Source organism: Triticum dicoccoides, chromosome 2B (genome assembly GCF_002162155.2).
Source record: "Triticum dicoccoides isolate Atlit2015 ecotype Zavitan chromosome 2B, WEW_v2.0, whole genome shotgun sequence".
NCBI classification, from domain to species: Eukaryota; Viridiplantae; Streptophyta; class Magnoliopsida; order Poales; family Poaceae; genus Triticum; species Triticum dicoccoides.
In genome coordinates this window covers 160,550,867-160,570,590 of record NC_041383.1, presented here as the reverse complement: position 1 = coordinate 160,570,590, position 19,724 = coordinate 160,550,867, and the positions used below count along the sequence as shown (strand labels likewise).

At 49.6% G+C, this 19,724-nt stretch overlaps 1 protein-coding gene across 1 annotated transcript; it reads right to left on the bottom strand.

Moving 5' to 3' along the window:
• Window positions 1-15,109: 15,109 nt before the first annotated feature.
• On the bottom strand, window positions 15,110-18,519 carry LOC119362763 (probable mediator of RNA polymerase II transcription subunit 26b). The gene is made up of 9 exons (XM_037628020.1): window positions 17,431-18,519; window positions 17,252-17,320; window positions 17,071-17,153; window positions 16,872-16,933; window positions 16,529-16,650; window positions 16,383-16,428; window positions 15,996-16,288; window positions 15,772-15,913; window positions 15,110-15,540 (listed from the first exon to the last, which is right to left on the bottom strand). The coding sequence occupies exons 1-9, from the start codon at window positions 17,860-17,862 to the stop codon at window positions 15,398-15,400; spliced, it is 1,392 nt and encodes a 463-aa protein (XP_037483917.1). The 5' UTR covers window positions 17,863-18,519; the 3' UTR covers window positions 15,110-15,397.
• Window positions 18,520-19,724: the final 1,205 nt, after the last annotated feature.

Below are 19,724 nucleotides of genomic sequence, written 5' to 3'. Positions count from 1 at the left end.
GCAAGGCTAGTGCCAAAAGGGTATACACAGAGAGAAGGAATTGACTATAAGCAAACCTTCTCTCCTGTGTCAGCTAAGGATTCTTTCAGAATCATAATGACATTAGTAGCTCATTACGACCTAGAACTGCACCAAATGGATGTTAAAACGACATTTCCAAATGGTGGCATGAAAGAAAACGTTTAGATGGCTCAGCCGGAAGATTTTTGTTGTGGAAGGGAAGGAACATTTAGCATGTCGTCTGAAGAAATCAATTTATGGCTTAAAGCAAGCTTCAAGAGAGTGGTACCTCAAGTTCGATAAAATTATCAAAACTTTTGGTTTCACCGGAAATGTTGTGGACAACTGCATATATGTTAAGTTTAAAGGCAGTGGGTTCACAATTTTAGTCCTATATGTTGATGACATATTGTTGGCCTGTAGCGATAGTGATACGCTGCATGAGACCAAGAATTTTCTGTCATCCCGTTTTGATATGAAAGATCTTGGTGAAGCCTCGTATGTCCTCAGCATCGAGATTCGTCGAGATAGGTCCAGAGGAACGTTAGGACTATCTCAAAAGGCATACTGTGAGAGAGTACTCAAGAAATTCAATATGCATAAGTGCTCACCCTCACCTACCCCTATAGTTAAGGGCGATAAGTTTGGGCCATTTCAGTGTCCGAGGAACCTGCATGAAACTGAACAGATTAAGTCAGTTCCTTATGCTTCAGCTGTCGGAAGCATCATGTACGCTCAACTATGTACACGCATAGATTTATGTTTTCTAACCGGGATGCTTCGCAGATACCAATCAAATCCAGGATCGGACCATTGGTAGGCCGCAAAGAAAGTCTTGCGTTATATGCAAGGAACTAAGGATTTCATGCTTACATATAAAAAAACTGATAACCTAGAAATTGTTGGTTATTCTGACTCTGATTTTGTCGGGTATGTGGATAGTAAGAGATCCATGCTAAGTTATATATTCACACTTTGTCGGGGTAGCCATATCATGGGAAAGCTCCAAACGAACGTTAACTGCTGGATCTACAATGCAAGTAGAATTTGTGGCATCTCTTGAGGCCACCGGGCAGGCTCTATGGCTAAAGAATTTTATTCCAGGGCTAAAAGTGCTTGACAACATATCTAAACTAATTTTATTATACTGCGATAATGAACCCGTAGTATTCTATACGAGTAACAACAGGTCAAGTGATGCTGACAAACACATTGCAATGTCAAGTATTGCTATTCAACAAAGCATTCGGTTAAGAGACTTAATAAATGACAGAGAGAATCATGATCAATGTGACACTTGGCAATTTTACTGGGGGGGGGGGCACAAAATATTCTAACAAAAGAATATATCTGGAGTTCATTGGCAATCCTATAGATGCACCTAAGCCATTTCAATGGATATGGAAATCATGCTCTTTAACCAAGCAAAAGTTCTTTTTCGGGTTGCTCCTGCAGGATAGGCTTAACACAAGAGATCTCCTCACCAGGAAAAAAATTTCATATCCAATCCACCTCATGTGTTTTATGTGATGATGAACCAAATGAGCACTTGATGCACCTCTTTTTCAGCTGTGATTTCAGTCAAAATTTCTGGATGAATATTGGCATCCAATGGAATACAGATTTTGATCTTCTTGAAATGTTGTTGGATGGCAAGAGACACAACAATATTAAGTGCTATAAGGAATGTTTGATTGCAGGTTGTTGGAGCTTATGGAAGCACAGGAACAATATCATATTTGATCATAAGGAAAAGAATATGGCATATTGTATCAGTACATTCAAACAACACCTTGATATGATTATCAAAAAAGCAAAGCCTAGTTTGAAGGAAGGAATGCAGAGCTGGCTGGACTATTTGTAGATTCTCTTACTTTACCATGTTCATTGTATAGTTGATGTAACATTATCCCTATTAATGAAAGTCAGAGTTACAGTGGGGGTTTTCCCTACTGTGTTTGCTCAAAAAAAGTATCGTGTTGTGAAAGATAGAATCAAGGATCAAACTGTTGATGTTAAACATATAAGAACGAAGCATATGCTTGCAGATCCGCTACTAAAGGCTTACCACCCAATATTTTTCGCGAGCAAAACACCGGCATGGGAGTAATGAAAGCCTTATGATTCTGGAATAAGAGGACTGAGGGAGTCCTGGACTAGGGGGTGTCCGGACAGCCGGACTATCATCGTCCGCCGGACTCCAAGACTACGAAGATACAAGATTGAAGACTCCGTCCCGTGTCCGGATGGGACTTTCCTTGGCGTGGAAGGCAAGCTTGGCAATACGGATATGTAGATCTCCTACCATTGTAACCGACTCTGTGTAACCCTAGCCTCCTCCGGTGTCTATATAAACCGGAGGGCTTTAGTCCGTAGGACAACATACATCATAACAATCATACCATAGGCTAGCTTTAGGGTTTAGCCTCCTCGATCTCGTGGTAGATCCACTCTTGTACTACCCATATCATCAATATTAATCAAGCAGGACGTAGGGTTTTACCTCCATCGAGAGGGCCCGAACCTGGGTAAAAACATCGTGTCCCTCGTCTCTTGTTACCATCCGCCTAGATGCACAGTTCGGGACCCCCTACCCGAGATCCGCCAGTTTTGACACCGACATTGGTGCTTTCATTGAGAGTTCCTCTGTGCCGTCACCGATAGGCCCGATGGCGTCTTCAACCAACAACGCTGTCCAGGGTGAGACTTTTCTCCCCGGACAGATCTTCGAATTCGGCGGCTTCGCACTGCGGGCTAATTCGCTTGGCCATCTGGAGCAGATCGAAAGCTACGCCCCTGGCCGTCAGGTCAGATTCGGAAGCCTAAACTTCACGGCCGACGTCCGCGGAGACTTGATCTGCGACGGACTCGAGCCACAGCCGAGCGCGCCGCACTGTGACGATGGGCATGATCTAGCTCTACCGCCGAACAGTGTCTTGGTGGCCGCACATGAATCCGCTTCGGCCATCAGTCCGGAGCCGATCGCCCAGATCGAGGATTGGTGGATAGACGCCGCCTCAGGGGCTTCAACTTCCACGGCGATGGAGCCGAACATTAATCTTGTCCCCCGCGAAACTCATGATTCCGAGGTGCCGGACTCCTTGCCGAACTCCGAACCTCCCACGCCCCTACCAATCGATTCGGATTGGGCGCCGGTTATGGAATTCACCACCGCGGACATCTTCCAACACTCACCCTTTGGCGACATCCTAAATTCGCTAAAGCACCTCTCGTTATCGGGAGAGTCCTGGCCGGATTATGGCCAGGATAGTTGGGGTACGGACGATGAAGAAATTCAGAGCCCACCCACCACCCACTTTGTAGCCACTGTCGACAATCTAACCGACATGCTAGACTACGACTCTGAAGACATCGACGGAATAGACGACGATGCCGGAGACGAACAATAAACAGAGCCTATAAGGCACGGGAGGACCACCCCGTCATATGACATATACATGGTGGATACCCCAAAAGAGAGCGATAACGAGGACCAACGGGCCGCGGCAGAAGATAACCCCGCCGATGAACAACCAAAACGGCGGCGCAGATGCCGCCCTAAGTCCCGCCTCGACAACAACAACGCTCCTAAGGAGCCCGTAATACAGCAGGGCTCACAAGTGGACGACGAATATGCAGATAAGCAACCGTCCGAACATGATGAGTCAGATAATCAGTCCAGGCCCGGCGAAAACGACAGTCCGGACGATCTCATGCCGGACATGCCGCCGGAGAGCAAAAACCTTCAGAAAAGACTCGTCAACACTGCAAGAAGCCTGAAGAAGGAAAAGCGGAAGCTCAAAACAGCGGAAGACACACTCAGAATGAGATGGAGCAAAGTGCTCAAGACCGCGGACAAATACGACAATGGTCACCAATCAAAGAGCTACTCGAAGCACAAGCTGCTACCAGAATTCGACGAGGAGGCCATAGAGCCTCCACCGTCAAGAAATAAAGAGGCCGCCTGGTTGGATAGACGGCCAGATGATAGGCCAAATTCTGAAAGCGGCGCCACACATAAACCAACTAATGAACCTGGAAAGACAGATGGCCCACCCAGGTCCATCTACGGGCCAAAGAAGAAGGCCCCAGGAAGCAAGGCAACACGTAAAGTGTCCGAAGATAGTGGCACACCAAAATACAGGGGCGCCGCACACCCACTATGTTTCACCGATGAGGTGCTGGACCATGAATTCCCAGCAGAATTTAAACCCATAAACATAGAGGCTTACGATGGAACAACAGACCCTGGAGTCTGGATAGAAGATTACATACTACATATACACATGGCCAGAGGAGATGATCTCCACGCCATAAAATACCTACCCCTCAAGCTCAAAGGGCCAGCCCGTCATTGGCTTAAAAGCCTCCCAGAAAATACTGTGGGAAGTTGGGAAGAGCTCGAGGAAGCGTTTAGAGCAAATTTTCAAGGGACCTATGTCCGCCCTCCGGATGCAGATGATTTAAGTCATATAACTCAACAGCCCGGAGAGTCAGCGCGCAAATTCTGGAACAGGTTCCTCACCAAAAAGAACCAAATAGTCGACTGTCCGGACGCCGAAGCCTTAGCAGCTTTTAAACACAATGTTCGAGACGAATGGCTTGCCAGACACCTCGGCCAAGAAAAACCGAGGACAATGCCCTCGCTAACAAGCCTCATGACCCGCTTCTGTGTGGGAGAGGATAGCTGGCTAGCAAGATGCAGCACCAGCGACCCAAGTACATCCGAGATAAGAGATGGAAACGGAAAATCGCGGCGTAGGAAAGAGCAGCGCCGGAATAAAGAGAAAAGCCCAAAGAGCACGACAGTCAACACCGGATTCAAAAGCTCGCGGCCAAACAACAAAACATCGCCTCTTAAGGATGACGGCGATGAGCTGTCCAACTCAAACAAAATTTTGAGTCGGATATGTCAAATCCACAGCACCCCCGGAAGGCCTGCAAACCACACCCATCGGGACTGTTGGGTTTTTAAACAGTCTGGCCGACTAAACGCCGAACACAAGGGGCTCGACGCGTCAAGCGAAGACGATAAATCCCACCAGCAGAGCACCGGAAAACAAAAGACTTTCCCACAAGGGGTCAAAGCAGTGAATTCACTTCATGTGATAATATGGAAAAATAGTGCGGCACTTTCTAAAAAGAGCTTCGCGCGGTCCAACCCAGCAGACCATAGAGATTGGATATCAAAACCAATCACTTTCGACCACATGGACTATTCCAGAAGCGTTCGAAACGCGGGACGGACTCCCCTGATATTGAATCCCATAATAGACGGACTACAATTTACTAAAGTCCTAAGGGACGGAGGCAGCGACTTAAACCTGCTGTATTCAAACACAATCCGTCAGATGGGGATAGACCCTACAAAAATTCGACACAGCCGCACTTCCTTCAAAGGAGTGACGCCAGGCCCTTACGCCAAGTGCACAGGCTCCCTATTACTAGAAGTCGTGTTCGGATCACCGAACAATTTTTGGCGCGAAAAACTAATTTTTCACATCGTCCCATTTAAAAGTGGATATCAAGCACTCTTGGGACGAAAGGCTTTTGTCCGTTTCAACGCCATACCGCATTACGCATCTCTTACACTCAAGATGCCCGGTCCGCGTGGCATCATTTCAGTGCGAGGGTCACTCAAAGACCCCGGACTCGGATAGACGAGTCCGGCTTCAGCAGGCTAGGGGTTCCTTAGCCGCACACCTCTTCACAGAGGGCAGCGCGCACAAACAACCGCGGGTTCATACAAACCCTACTTTACTTATTTATATTTCTTCTTTTACACGTATATTTTTCGCACGAATTGTTTTCAAACTAAGCGTTCCTCTCCTTTTACAGATGAACAACGTGCATACCCGTCCAGGATAATGGCGAACGGAGACACAGGCGCAGACGTGCAGTAGGGACCCGTTGTGAGGATTCTTTTCAGATTAAGACCCTGCGTAAACCTTTTTTACTGTCTCTTGTTGTTATTCTCCCTTTGTTTCTTCCTATAGCCAAAGCGGAGCCTGACGTTTTGGCATCGGCCGCGTCAGAAGACTATGCCCATACCTGGACACGAGGGGCTTAGGGCATTGTTCTGCCCATTATAAAGACCGGACACCTTCGGGAGTGTTCGGCGTCTCGAGTTAGGCATTATATGCATCAGCTCCGAATCATGTCTTTGATCAAATGTTGGGTTTGCCCGGCTCCTGTGTTTTGCTGCCTTACGTTTCGTATCATCGGCTAACGCGGCACCAGGAGAACTACTGCGATTGTGCCCCAGTTCGGCTGGGCGAGCACCTCAGTAGAGAAAGCCGAAAATTGACTGTCATGATATAGCGAGAGACTGGTCAACCACTCGATCGACCACCGGAATGTTTAGAATTCCCCGCTTTGACGAAGGACCGTTTCCCGGTCAGGCACACACGCGCCCCGAATTCGGAGAAGTGCGGTGCCCCAAGGGGCTATATCGTAGCCCCACCCTCGAACTCCACTGGCTAAGTGAAAGTGATAAAGCATTATAGTCCGGATTGCCTCGTTTGCTACGCTACCACCTCCTTAACAGGACCAAGACGTCGGATTAAGTGTGAAAACGCGCTATTTTTGCGAACACCCCCGCACCTTGTGCGTGGGGGCTGAAGCCGAAGACTGCAATCTTTCAGGTTATACAAATGTATACGTAAACGGCCGCATAGGAGAAGTTTTACTACTTGGGACGCACAAGTATAAAAAGCAGTTATAGCATAATCATCGTTTTACAAGCTAAAAAACGTTCATTTGAACGTGACATTTTTTGAGCACTGCGACTCTATTACACGAGCGCCACGCATAACTTCCCCGAAATAGTGCTCGGCGGGGAGCCGGTTTTCATCCGAGCCCTGGGCGGCAACAGCGGTGGCATCCATCTCCATCCAATGCGCCTTCACGTGGGCAAGAGCCATCCGCGCGCCCTCGATGCAGGCCGACCGCTTCATCTCCTTGATATGCGGCACCGCTCCAGTAAGCCGAAGTAGCTCGTCGCCTTGGGCCTCTCTGGCCAGACATGAGCCACGATGTCAGTCATGGCAAGTCCGGATAACCTATTTAGCTCGGCCCATTCGGCTAACCGGTCGGTCAACGGAAGTGAGCGATCCGGACTATGGAATTGAGACCAAAATAGCTCTTCCGTCTTGTGATCCTTCTGGCCCCGGAAGTGCTCAACGGCATCAGCCGCACTTGCCGCTAAGTCCATATACGGATCCTCCGGACTCCACAGCCGATCAAATTGAGCATACTTTTGATCCATAAACCGGCGACGCAGTAGATAAGGCTTGCCAGCCACGATATCTCCGGCCTGGCGCAGCTCCTCCCTCATGGCCCGCATTGCAGAGCGGGCATCCTTGGCCTCGGCGGTGGCCTTCCTCAGTTCTTCCCGCTCCGGTAAACGCTCCTTTTCAAGAGCCTCATTGCGGTCGGCAGCATCTTTCACTTTCACGGCCAATTCGGCCACCTCTTCCCTGCTTAGGCAGTGTGCAGCCTTTTCGGCTTTCAACTCCTCGGCCGCCCTCGAGGCAGCCGCGTCACTCCTTTGGGCTTGCTCCTTAGCTTGGGCAAGTTCGGCCCGAAGGCTCTCCACAGCAGCAGCACCGTCTGTACAACAGCATATAATTTATCAGAGGAGGGCTTTGACCCCCTTAATAAAGCGACTGCGGAGAACTCATTTACCTTGCGACTCGTCAAGTCGCCGGTTGACAAGCGCGATGTCCGCATCCGCCACGTCAAGTTGCCGCATTAACTCGGCAACTCCACTAGTCCGGCTAGCCCTCGGACTATCTGCCACCTGCATAGGAATGACGACATTAATTACTTGCGATTTTGATCCTCGGCACGCTGTCGTCTTCGACAACCTACCGAGTCTCGGGGGCTACTATCTATACATGGCGCATTTTTATGTGCAAAACTGTTAATAGACAAAGGGATGCGTCATTCTCGCGTACCTCAAACCCCGCCAGCAAACTCATAGCAGCATTGCGCAATCCGCTCTCGGCGGACGAAATCCTTCCAATCACCATACACATCAACGTACGGTGATCTTCTGAGATGGACGCCCTCTCAAGTAGATTCTTCAGTTCTCCCGGCCGGATACTAGCGGGTGCCGAACTCTCTGGCCCCTCCGGACTCGGGGATACCCTCCGTGACGATACTTCAGGCTCGTCTGCCTTATCTGACGGCGCAGCAGACGGAGGCGTTTCGCTCTCCATCATCTCCGGAAGAAGGTCCCCCGAAGATGAACTCATCTGAGAAGGCTGCAGATCCGAACTGCAAGATAAATATTTCGGTTACCCACAGAAGCACAAATGGAGGTATTTCCTTACTAATTAACTCCCCTTTTCATACTCACGCCTCAATGGAGGGCTGATCCTTTGGCGATGATTGTACGTCCGGATTCTCCCCGGACGCCGGACCCCCCGGTGAAGATCTCTTCCCCCGCTTAGGGGCTTTGGCCTCCGGATCTTCGGAGGCGGTCCTCTTCTCCCCCTGGAAGGAGGGGTTTTTGATTCCCCCCTCTTCAGACGCCCCTTTGGGCGAAATAACAGCTCCTCTATCTTCCCCATCGCTCCCTTCCATGGGCGCGACCTCCAACATTCTGACCAGCACGGGCTCCAGTGCGGTCTCTGGGAGGGGGGCCGGACACCTTATCAGCCTCGAATGTGCTACCCACTCCTGTGAAGAGTAAGGGGTCAGGAGGCGAACTCTAGAAAAGCAGATAAACGGAGCGTCCGGACTCTGAGCTATTTACCTGAGAATCCGGGCGATTGCGGCCTAGGCCTGCGTCCTCGGCCAATTCCGGGCACGCTACCTGCGGTCCGAAGAACAACTTGTACATCTCCACGGGTGTCGCACCCATGAAGTGTTGGAGAATCCGAGGTCCCTCCGGGTTGAACTCCCACAGACGGAGAGGACGGCGTTTGCAGGGCAGAAGATGCCTGATTAGCATAACCTGCATCACCACAATCAGATTGATCTCCCTCGCCTAGAGATCTCGAATCCGGCCCTGCAATAAGGGCACGTCTTCGGACGGTCCCCAATTGAGCCCTTGGTTGACCCATGACATCAGTCGGCATGGAGGTCCCGGGCGGAATGAAGGCGGCGGCTTTTGCTTGCTGCCCTTCGGAGCGGTGATATAGAACCACTCCTGCTGCCACAGTCCGAGTTCCTCTTGGAAGGAACCCTCGGGCCACGGGGCATCAGCCTTTTTGCTTATGGCCGCCCCGCCGCACTCCGCTTGACGCCCCCCGATCATCTTCGTCTCCACATTGAAGGTCTTCAGCCACAGGCCGAAGTGGGGAGTGACGCGGAGGAAGGCTTCGCAGACGATAATGAATGCGGAGATGTGGAGGATGGACTCCGGAGCCAAGTCATGAAAATCCAGCCCGTAGTAGAACATGAGCCCTCTCACGAAGGGGTCCGTCGGGAAGCCTAAACCCCGACGGAGGTGGGATACGAAGACAACGAACTCACCGGGCTCGGGGGTAGGCACGGCCTGCCCTTGGGCAGGCAACCTGTGCGAAACCTCGTAGGCCAGGTACTTGGCCTCACGTAACTTTAATATGTCCTCCTCCGTGACGGAGGAGGGCATCCACCGGCCTTGGAGGTCGGAGCCGGACATGGTTGAGAATCCGAAGCGCTCGAATCTGAAGCTCTGGGTATTGGAACTGGGAGCGAGGAGGAGATTCGATGTGCGATTGAAGAACAAGAACAAGCCTTGGTCCTCTTATAAAGGGGGAAAATACCAAGAGCCGTCTCCGTGACCGTTCGGGATTCACCTTCGATAGAGGAGGCGTGGCGACGGGAACGGTTGGGTTACCCACACACGTATTGATGAGAATCCCGGGATAAGGGGAACACGATCTCTGCTTCGACAAGACGTGCCAAGGAAATCGCTTCGCTAAATGTGCTGAGGTGGTATAGTAAAAAACGATTCAAGTAAAAGCCTGGTAGCGGTGTGATGTCACGCCGCGTAATACGTCAGCAGATTGGACTAGTGTACATTCTATTCTCTCTACGGTGGAATGTGGAATTTATTTTGCAGAGCCGGACACTATCCTGGTGTTCATGATCTTCTCTGGATTATTCAAGGGAGGAACCCGCCTTGCAATGCCGAACATTATGCGCGCCGGACTAATCGTCATTGAAGCCTGGTTCAGGGGCTACTGAGGGAGTCCTGGACTAGGGGGTGTCCGGACAGCCGGACTATCATCATCCGCCGGACTCCAAGACTACGAAGATACAAGATTGAAGACTCTGTCCCGTGTCCGGATGGGACTTTCCTTGGCGTGGAAGGCAAGCTTGGCAATACGGATATGTAGATCTCCTACCATTGTAACCGACTCTGTGTAACCCTAGCCTCCTCCGGTGTCTATATAAACCGGAGGGCTTTAGTCCGCAGGACAACATACATCATAACAATCATACCATAGGCTAGCTTTAGGGTTTAGCCTCCTCGATCTCGTGGTAGATCCACTCTTGTACTACCCATATCATCAATATTAATCAAGCAGGACGTAGGGTTTTACCTCCATCGAGAGGCCCGAACCTGGGTAAAAACATCGTGTCCCTCGTCTCCTGTTACCATCCGCCTAGACGCATAGTTCGGGACCCCCTACCCGAGATCCGCCGGTTTTGACACCGACAAGGACCATTAAAATAAACCACTCCCCAATATGCAAAATGTTTTCCATTTCGAAATAGGCAGGTGTGCTATAAGTGTTGAGGTTCTACGAGTTTTTTTTGAGTTGTTGTAACATCTCACTTTGGTACACCATTCCTATGGAGAATGGGCAAATGCAGTTAAGACTAACGATCAATGGGGGAATGTTATTTTGATCTGACGGTCGTACATGCAGTTAGATCTATCAGCCAAACAGAAAAAAAGAGGAAAAGATAACATTACTAGAAGTGGGCCCATGCACCAACCTACATGGACTGAGGCGCCCTGATCGGGGGCACCCCAAACCAACTAATGGTTTAGGTCCCCTGTCGCCAGCGCTAGATAAAAGGTGGTACGGGACTGGGTTGGCTGCCTGCGAGATCACAATTCACGTATGGTTTCTCTCCTCCCGATATTCTCTCACCCCGTCCGATCAGGGGAGCGCTGCAGCGACGGGAAGACCCACTCCAGCCGCTGCTGTCGTCCCCGGACAGTGTCGGTAGCGTCCTGAGGGCATCAGGATGTTGAGGAGGTCCTCTACCTCGACTACATCACCCCTGCATCACGCCTGCACCGAGCAGGCGATAATGTAAACCTCCGTGACATGTAAAGGATCTCTAAACCCATCCATGTTCATGTTGTATTAGGTGATCTAGATGAAATTTCATCATACTGTTGGCATCCTAGTGATGCATTAGATCCAACAAAGGTGGCATAGAATTAAATGAAAAAAAAAAGATAGTTGAGTATCATATCATGATGCCATATTATAATAAATGCTATGCTACCATGTGTCATGCATGACATACATAAAGTGCATATGAAGTTTGGTCAAAGTCAAGCTTTGTTAAGTTTGACTAATTTTATGTTAAAAAATATCAACATTCACAATATGAAATCAATATTATCAGATGCACCATGAAATGTATTTTCATACTATATAGTTTTAGTATTGTAGGTATTCATATTTTTTGATATAAATTTGGTCAAACTTCGTATAGTTTGACTATGACCAAACTTTATACGCGGAGTAAAAAGAAACGGAGGGAGTACAAATAAAAGATACTCCCTCCGTAAAGAAATATAAGAACGTTTAGATCACTGAAGTAGTGATCTAAATGCTCTTATATTTCTTTATAGAGGGAGTACTATGCATTAGGAAGGTAAGTATTCTACACTAGTATTGTATGCATATATTACCTTATGATACTACCCATTTGAAGCAGCCTTACATACGTACGTACTAACAAAACACTGACAATGAGACAAAACGTACAGAGCACGTACGTAGCACGTACACTGAATAAGCTCGGGTCAGTTCGTTGCATGACGGTTGCACAGACCGCGCGTGTGTAGTACTCCGTTCCAAAATAATTGTCTTTCCAGCCATCTCAAATGGACTACAACATACGGATGTATGTAGACATGTTTTAGAGTGTAATAGCACTCATTTTGCTCCGTATGTAGTCACTTGTTGAAATCTCTAGAAAGACAATTATTTAGGAACGGAGGAAGTAGTAGAAAGGATAACAGCTTTGCTTTTGATCTGTTTGTTCATCGCGTCGACACGCCCAACCGAAACCCGGGTTCCGGGTTTCTCACACGTGTAAAGCGCCGAAGGAGGCATATGCGTTTGGCACAATTCGTTGGAGCGATGGCGGATCAACTAACTCTGGTGGACCACGATGCCACACTCGCCCCCCTCGATCCATCTTTTTCCCGAACATAGTAGCACCGTGCATCTCAGTTATCAGTATCGTCGTTAATCGATTGATTAGCAGCAGGAAAGCGAGTAATCTCGAGATCAATTTGAACTTCAGAAACACGAGGGCCAGTCACGTGCGGCTCGCAGGCTGGTCATCCTGTCATGCTAAACCGGAAAAAAAAAGAGACACGGTTGTCAGAGGTGTCGCCGGCGGGAGGCGCGCGACAGGATCACCGGCCGCGCGGGGGAATGAGTACGCGTCCGTGTCCGGTGTCCCCGTCCCCGTCAGGCCAAGAAGCAGAACACCTCGCCGTCGCGGTCGCCGACGTGTCCCCTTCAGGCCCCGTTCTGCCGACGTCCCTGCCCCCGTTCCGCTCAGCAGCGGCTCAGCGACAATCTGTACGACCTGTGCGGCTGCCGTATTTAATCCCGGCTGATCACGACGCGAAACCGCCGATGCGAACGAACGACACAGTTTTGCTTCACAGCACAATTTGGAAACAATTTCATAATGGGATTGGATCTCTGGTGAGTAAACTATAAGATCAATGGGGTAGATCGGGTTGGATTGGATTGCGATGGGCGCAATGATTATTCGGTTGGAGGAGCATAGCTAGCTCTGGATGGACCGCACGGGCACGCTTGTCTTGTCACTGCTGCTGCTTGGACCTCGCAGAAATATTGTGGAATGTGGACCCTTTTTTTAATGGAAAAATACGGGGCATATTCTACCTGTAATCTAAAATGGATTCCTGAGGTTGCTTCCTGCTTAACCCTACCGGAGTAGAGTAGTAGTACTATTTTAGTGTTGAACCTGGCCAGCTTGAGAAGGAGAAGGTGAATGTTGGTACTATTTTAATCAATATTAATTATCGTTTATTGAGTATAAAATTGTACAAAATCAGCGATAATTAATATAATCAATATGGATAGGAGGGAGTACAAGTTATGACTTTCTTTAGCCTGTTCTTGAAATTATGGTTGTGTAGTCCGCCTATACACAAAACCGAATACTACCATCTTCACACGATGAAAAGACAATTTTCAAGCTTATAGAAATATATTCTGCTTCCCCAATATCATTATCAAGCACTAGAATAATATTGCCACCATATCAGTAACAGTAATAGTAATGGTAGACGTTTTCGGATGGACCGCAATACCGTGGCCTGAGAAAACAATGTACAATGCGAACCTTTATTAATAGCAAATTATACATTCTACTTGTGGATCATATTGAATATTGTGGAGGTTGCTTCAAGCTTGACAACTCCGGCGCTATTTTATTGTGCAGCCTGATGGATGGGTTTCTCAACAACTTGCAATACACGAAACATAAATCCGGTGACTCGCATATCTTGATTGCGTACTGCTCGTGTTATTCAAAAGGGAAACCCGTCTTTATGCAGCGCAAGTGCATTCTTAAGATCACTAATAAATTGTGTTTTTTCTCCCGACAATCCAAGACTAGAATAATACTGTACGTGCCTGTTAGTATACAAGCATCAGTAGACGTTTTCGAAAGCGCACGGCGTATGCGACGAAACACATCCGTGTCCACTGTCAAGAGCAAGGTGTCCTCGCAAAAAAAAAGAGAGCAAGGTGCGTCCTGCATAACAGAGCGCCGTCACGCACCGGAGATTTGACTGGTGATTTTTATACAGCATGGACGGCTGCAAAGTTTCACCTTTTTGACAATAGAAGAAAGAAAGGAAACCCACGGAAGAGATTAAAAAGAAAAAGAAAAAGAAGTAGAAAGAAGAATCTCAGGTCACGTGTAGGGAGCTCGTGAGCTCTGCAGAGTGTTCGGCCGCAGAGGATCCCGCTGAGCGCGCCGCAAGTGCGTAGTACCCGACTTGGGAGGGGCCAATGCTTTCCTTTCCCTCCATATTTAAACGGCCCATTTGGCGGGGCACCCGACGCGTCACGGGACGACCGGGCGGCGGTCACGCTGCGGAGTAGGGGCCACGCAGCCGCCGATCCCCCTGGACCCACGCGTCAGTGGCACGAGTGCTGCCACTCGCGGGTCATTCCCATTCATGCGGGACGCGCCACGGCTCCGGGCTCAAGGCCAGAGCACGAACCATTCATGGGCAGTGAATGATCATCGACCTGTTTGTCAGTTTGTGTGCTTGGTTTTTTTTTTTTTATCAAAAATGGAAGAAGAAACGGACCCTAAAATTCAAAGCGGCGGCCCCGTGGTTTTTAGGGCGTTCACACAAAGTTGGCCTGCCCCCCTGGCTTGGGAATCCACCCCAACTGACCGATTCCGTTCAACACTTGTAGGTCACTCGTCTCGTTCCAGACCAGGCATGGAATGATCCTTTCGCCCATTTGAAAAAGGACGGGCACCATCTCGGTCAAGAAAGCCCGGTGGGTGGGGTGTCCTACCAAATGGGGGCAAACCTTAAAATAAAGTATTGATCATTTCAAACAAAAAATGGAGCAAATCTGCCCTAATGGTAGCACTTTTTGAAAGTGAAAATTGTGTTGGTAAAAACACTGCCAGCCATGCACATTTCACATTTGAGTAGAAGAAAAATTGTGGTGGCAGTCTTGCCGAGAGTGGAACTACTCAGCTTCAGTAGGGACAAGCCACTCTGAATTCAGCGAAAAGAAGCACATACTAGTACTGCACCCCAAAAGGCCTCTGAGCCTGAAAGGCGAAGCAGGGGCCACTGCAGTGCGACAAGGCAAGCAGAGGACACGATCATGCCATCCGGCAACTCTGATGAACCGTTTGCGTTCCGTCCGAGGAAGCAAAAAACACCATCGATTAGTACCACAACAAACTCGTCTCATCTTTACAGGTTTTGACGGACACTATAATGGTGAGCCAGCCATCATCAAGGGCAAAAAAAGTCAAGACACAGTTTCGCAAGTACGGCAGGGAAGCCTTATTGCTGATGTTATGTACTGGGCTGGGCTGGGCTGGACTAAACAACTTACGCCGCCGCCGACCGAGGGCGGAAATGAAACCAAGGTATTTTTTCTAATGGTAGATGAATGGAATTGGCGCCTCATTTCGACGACCAATTCCGGTTGTTGTTGGTGTTGCAGCTGCTGTTGTTGTTCCTCGGCTTGGCATTCGGCTGCCAGCCCCGGTTCCCTTGCTTCCGGATGTCTTGCGGATCCACCATCTGTACAGTCCTCTGCTTCTTTGCTGCAATCACAATCAAAAATTGACATCATTACTCAAATCACATATAGAGCTCAAGCAGTGAAGTTCACTGTTATGCTCATTGGCAAAATTAGCACGGTTAGTATTTAACTGTTTGGCTATAATCTAAGCTAAAAGGCAATCAGACCAGTTCAAGCCATAATTTACAGCCAGCAATGATGTGATGCCGTCACAGGTAATAACAAACCCAAAATTTCATGGTCAAACACATACCGTTATCGAATTCTTGGTAACCTTCCTGAAGCTTTCGCTTTGTCATCTCTAGCTTCGAGTTAGTTGCCAGTTCTAACTTTGCATTCTTTGCAAGATCTAGCTTTGCTCGAAGCGAGCTCGCATCAGGGTTGCCCGCCGGTTTCTACAGGGCAGGCACAGAATTTGGGATTAGTATGAATAAAACAACCACAAATAGTATTTTGTTCGAGGTGCAATATGCTCACATCAGATGGCACCGGTTGCGGTCTCCCTTGAGCGGGCGAGGCACCTTGCTGCTGCTTAGGCCTCACTTGAGGTCTCCCACGACCCGACTCAGCACTTGAGGGCTTCGCCAGCATGGCTGCAATGAATTGCTCTCTCGTTTGCCCATTGGCCATTTCTTGCGGCCGCGATTGCCTTGCTGCAGATTGTTCTTGCCTCCAGCTCTGGTCAGGGTCATACTGCTGGGCCACTGGCTGCGGAGGCCTTCTAATTGGTTCTTGGCTCCCCGGATGCCGCTGTAAACTGTTCCTTGTATCTGTGGATAATTCACAAAACAATCAGCATGTCAAACACTAGTCCCTGGCAAAGAACAATCAGAGGGGATCAAAGAGGGTTAAGATGTCACTCACTTCCAGCATCATCCATTCCATCAAACATCCTAGAGCCCTGGTTATCCTGAGAAATTCCAGATATAATTGTGTCAGATCAAATAATACCATGGACCCGATAAGACTACAGAGCGTGAAGCGGTTGATTTATGTGTAAATTCAATTACCTCTGAGAGCCGGATGGAAGTGCTCGGTGTGGCGAAGAGTGCCCCCTCGTCCACGGAAGGAGATGACATTCCTCGGTCTTCCTGCTCCAGACTGGACGGATGCATGGACTGAGGGGTGTGATCTGCGAATTGTTTGCAGAAGAAAACAATTAATCAGCTAATGAAGTAGTCGTAGCACATAACTACTAGTAGCTTATACTCCCTCCGTTCCAAAATAGATGAGTCAACTTTGTATTAAGTTAGTATAAAGTTGAGTCATCTATTTTGGAACGGAGGGAGTACAAGACAAGCATTACTTAAGTAAAAACTTGAAATATGATGAACTATTTTGATCGCTACTTACCAACAATGGCGTCTCCGCTGCCTCCATTGCTCATCCACTCGTCAACTATACTCTTCCAACCCCTGCGATTCACACGAAACATGCCAAGGAATGTTACTACAATAAAAATGGGTATCGATAGCTAAAGGAAATACAGAAGTAATTCAGAAGATAATTTTCTGGAAATGGTTTGGACGAAGAAAAACATGGAGATACATACCCGATGAGCAACCGTACGAGGTGCCGAATCTGCTTGGAGTTGTGCTTCCGGAGGATGCCCACGGTCTTCCCAATCGCAGTGACCTATCAGGACGAATCCGCGTGAGCACCAGCCAATACAAAGAACGAAATAAGCATGGCAAATCGATCAACGGAGCTCCTGTGGATGTCGTATCTCTCACCTTCAAGGTGTGCACCGTGAACTCCAGCTGCTGCAGCCGCCGGAGCAGATCGAGCAACGCCGCCTCCGACTGAAACAGCACGGCAGAACAGATTCAGCACGGGCGGTTACGACTTACCAGCCAACAACCAGCTGCACGGACGGCGGCAGCGGCGTGGAGAACGAGGGGATGAGCGTGACCTTTTCCTGGTAGTTGACGAGGACGGCCTTGATTTTCTCGGCCTCGGCGGCGACGGAGTCGTCGTCGTGGCGGGGCGCTCCGTCGTCGGTAATGGCTTCGGCGCGGTCGGAGCTGCAGAGGCTGGGGACGCTGGCGGCGCCCTCGGGGAGGAGCTGCTGCTGGTGCTGCTCCTGCGCCTGCGGCTCAGCGGCGGGCGCCCCCGCCGGGGGACGCGCCGCTGCCGCCGCGGCCCCTGCCGCCGTGGTCGGCGCGCCGGAGGACACGAGGAGGAGCGCCGTGTAGAGGCGCTCGGCTATGGCGTCGCGCCTGGCGCGGAGGGCGGCGGGCTGCTCGGACGCGGCGACGTCGATGGCCCCCTCGATGGCGTTGAGGATGTCCTCGCCGCCTCCCCGGAAGAAGTTGACCCAGTAGTCCCTGGGATGCGGCGCCATCGCCGCCCGCCGATCGATCGGGCTCCGACGGACCAGCCCCCAATCAAAACCCACTCCTTCCTCCCGTGCGGCGACGGACGGAGATTGGTTAATTCAAGTTTTAGTTCCGATTCAGTTCTTCCGTTACAGGGCAAGATAGATACAAGACGAACACGAAAAAAGGTAAAAATGAAAAAAGTGTCTACTGCGGATTGGCACACCCAGACGCAAGAACTGCGCAGGGGGTTGGCATTACCATCCACCAGAATCTATCTATCCATCCACCAATCTCACGGCCGGCGCACGCAAGAACGCGGTCGAGACCGGTAAGGGCGGACGGACGGGAGGAAGAACGAAAGGGAGAGATAAAAAAAATGGGTTTTTGCCCCGGGTTTGCTTTCCTTCCTACTCGGTGCGTGGCTAATTCCGATCTTTGTCCTGTCTACTGCGGATTCCCCGTCGCCCCCACGAGCGAGGGAGGGCCTGCGCTGCCGCGAGTGGGAGGTGGAGGGGGGAGGGAGGGGGGCGGAGAGAGTGCGCGGCGCTTGTGGTGGTGATGGCTGCTCAGCGATTTCCGCCAGGTCCAGGGGATGGATGCGATGCGATGCGATTGCGAACGCGGCGCCGCAATCCAGTCCAGCCCCCCCGGCGCGTGGCCGTACCGCGAGGGACAGGAGAGGGGTAGGACTAGGAGGGGGCCGTGTGCGTGAGCGTAGCGTTGTGTTTCGGCAAGGCTCAGACCTAGCTGGTGGGTGCGGCGCAACGACAGGTTTCTCGAAACCGCTAGGGCCACCAACGCATGTGGAAAGGAAAGGAAATGGCATGAACCGTGACTTGATTGAGCATTTGTGTTTCTCTTCTCTCTTTCTTTTTCACCTTCTTTCTTTGCATGGTGCAAACTTGAATTCAATCCATTTCCATTTGTTATTTCCGATTTTTCTACGTTGTAATCCAAGCATATATGTGTTTGCTTAAATGAAATGCATTTAATGCCCAAGACTGCCGCTTGTTGGGGTCTCGTGTTGATGAACTGGCTAGCTCGCTGGTTGTCATCCACCGCGTGATTTGAGAAATCTATGTCTTGGCTTGACGGGATATGCTTGATCGGTTGCTTAAAAGATGTCTGATATATATTTTTGTGAGTAGATTCATGTTGTTGATTTCTCCTCTCCGGTGATTGCTTCTGCTTTGCTTAAAACATGTTTGTGTCCCTTCCGCAACATACCTCGGTCTTCCTCTATCACTGCACGAGATGCCCGCCTCCGTCTTCAAGCCATTGATGGACAACTTTGACATATATCTATGGGGATGGACATGGACGGCTCTCCTTCTCCCGGGGCTGGGGAAAGGGAAACGTTACTTCTTCTGGTCCAATGACGATGCTAGCTTCTGGGTCTAAATGCCTTGCAACGTAGGATAAAGTCTGCACGCCAAAGCTTGCATGTGGTCTTCGTGTTAAAAACATTCTTGCACAAAATCTTTTGCCTTCTTGACTACGACTCCTACCCATGTGGATGCAACTTTGTCAACTGGATATGGCAAAAGATGGGCATCGTGCCCGCTTTCCATCCAATCGGCGTTCTCTGGATGGGCTCTGCGACCCCTCAGCTACCCCATGCACTAAAATCCTTCGTCTCGCTCACGTAGATTTGTAAAGTTTGGGATGCGAGAAACGTGAAAGTCTTCCGTCAGCAGGATTTAGCACCGAATGATGTAATAGTGAATGTTCTCTCTGATTTCAGCTTTTGGACAAATCGGCTAAAAAAGCCACGCTCAAAGATCATGCCAGATTGTGGCACTATTTTTTCCTCGGTTTAGGGATCCATGGCCCCTTCGAAAGTTCCAAAAAAACAAGCAGCAATGTTGTATAAATCTTATTATTT

What these genes read in the sequence shown, in the direction of transcription:
- LOC119362763 (XM_037628020.1), bottom strand. Translation starts at nt 17,862, where the DNA reads ATGGCGCCGCATCCCAGGGACTACTGGGTCAACTTCTTCCGGGGAGGC. An exon ending in TCACGGTGCACACCTTGAAG is followed by an intron (nt 17,154 to 17,251) that starts GTGAGAGATACG and finishes TCGTCCTGATAG; the next exon opens with GTCACTGCGATTGGGAAGAC. An exon ending in TTACCAAGAATTCGATAACG is followed by an intron (nt 15,541 to 15,771) that starts GTATGTGTTTGA and finishes TTGTGATTGCAG; the next exon opens with CAAAGAAGCAGAGGACTGTA.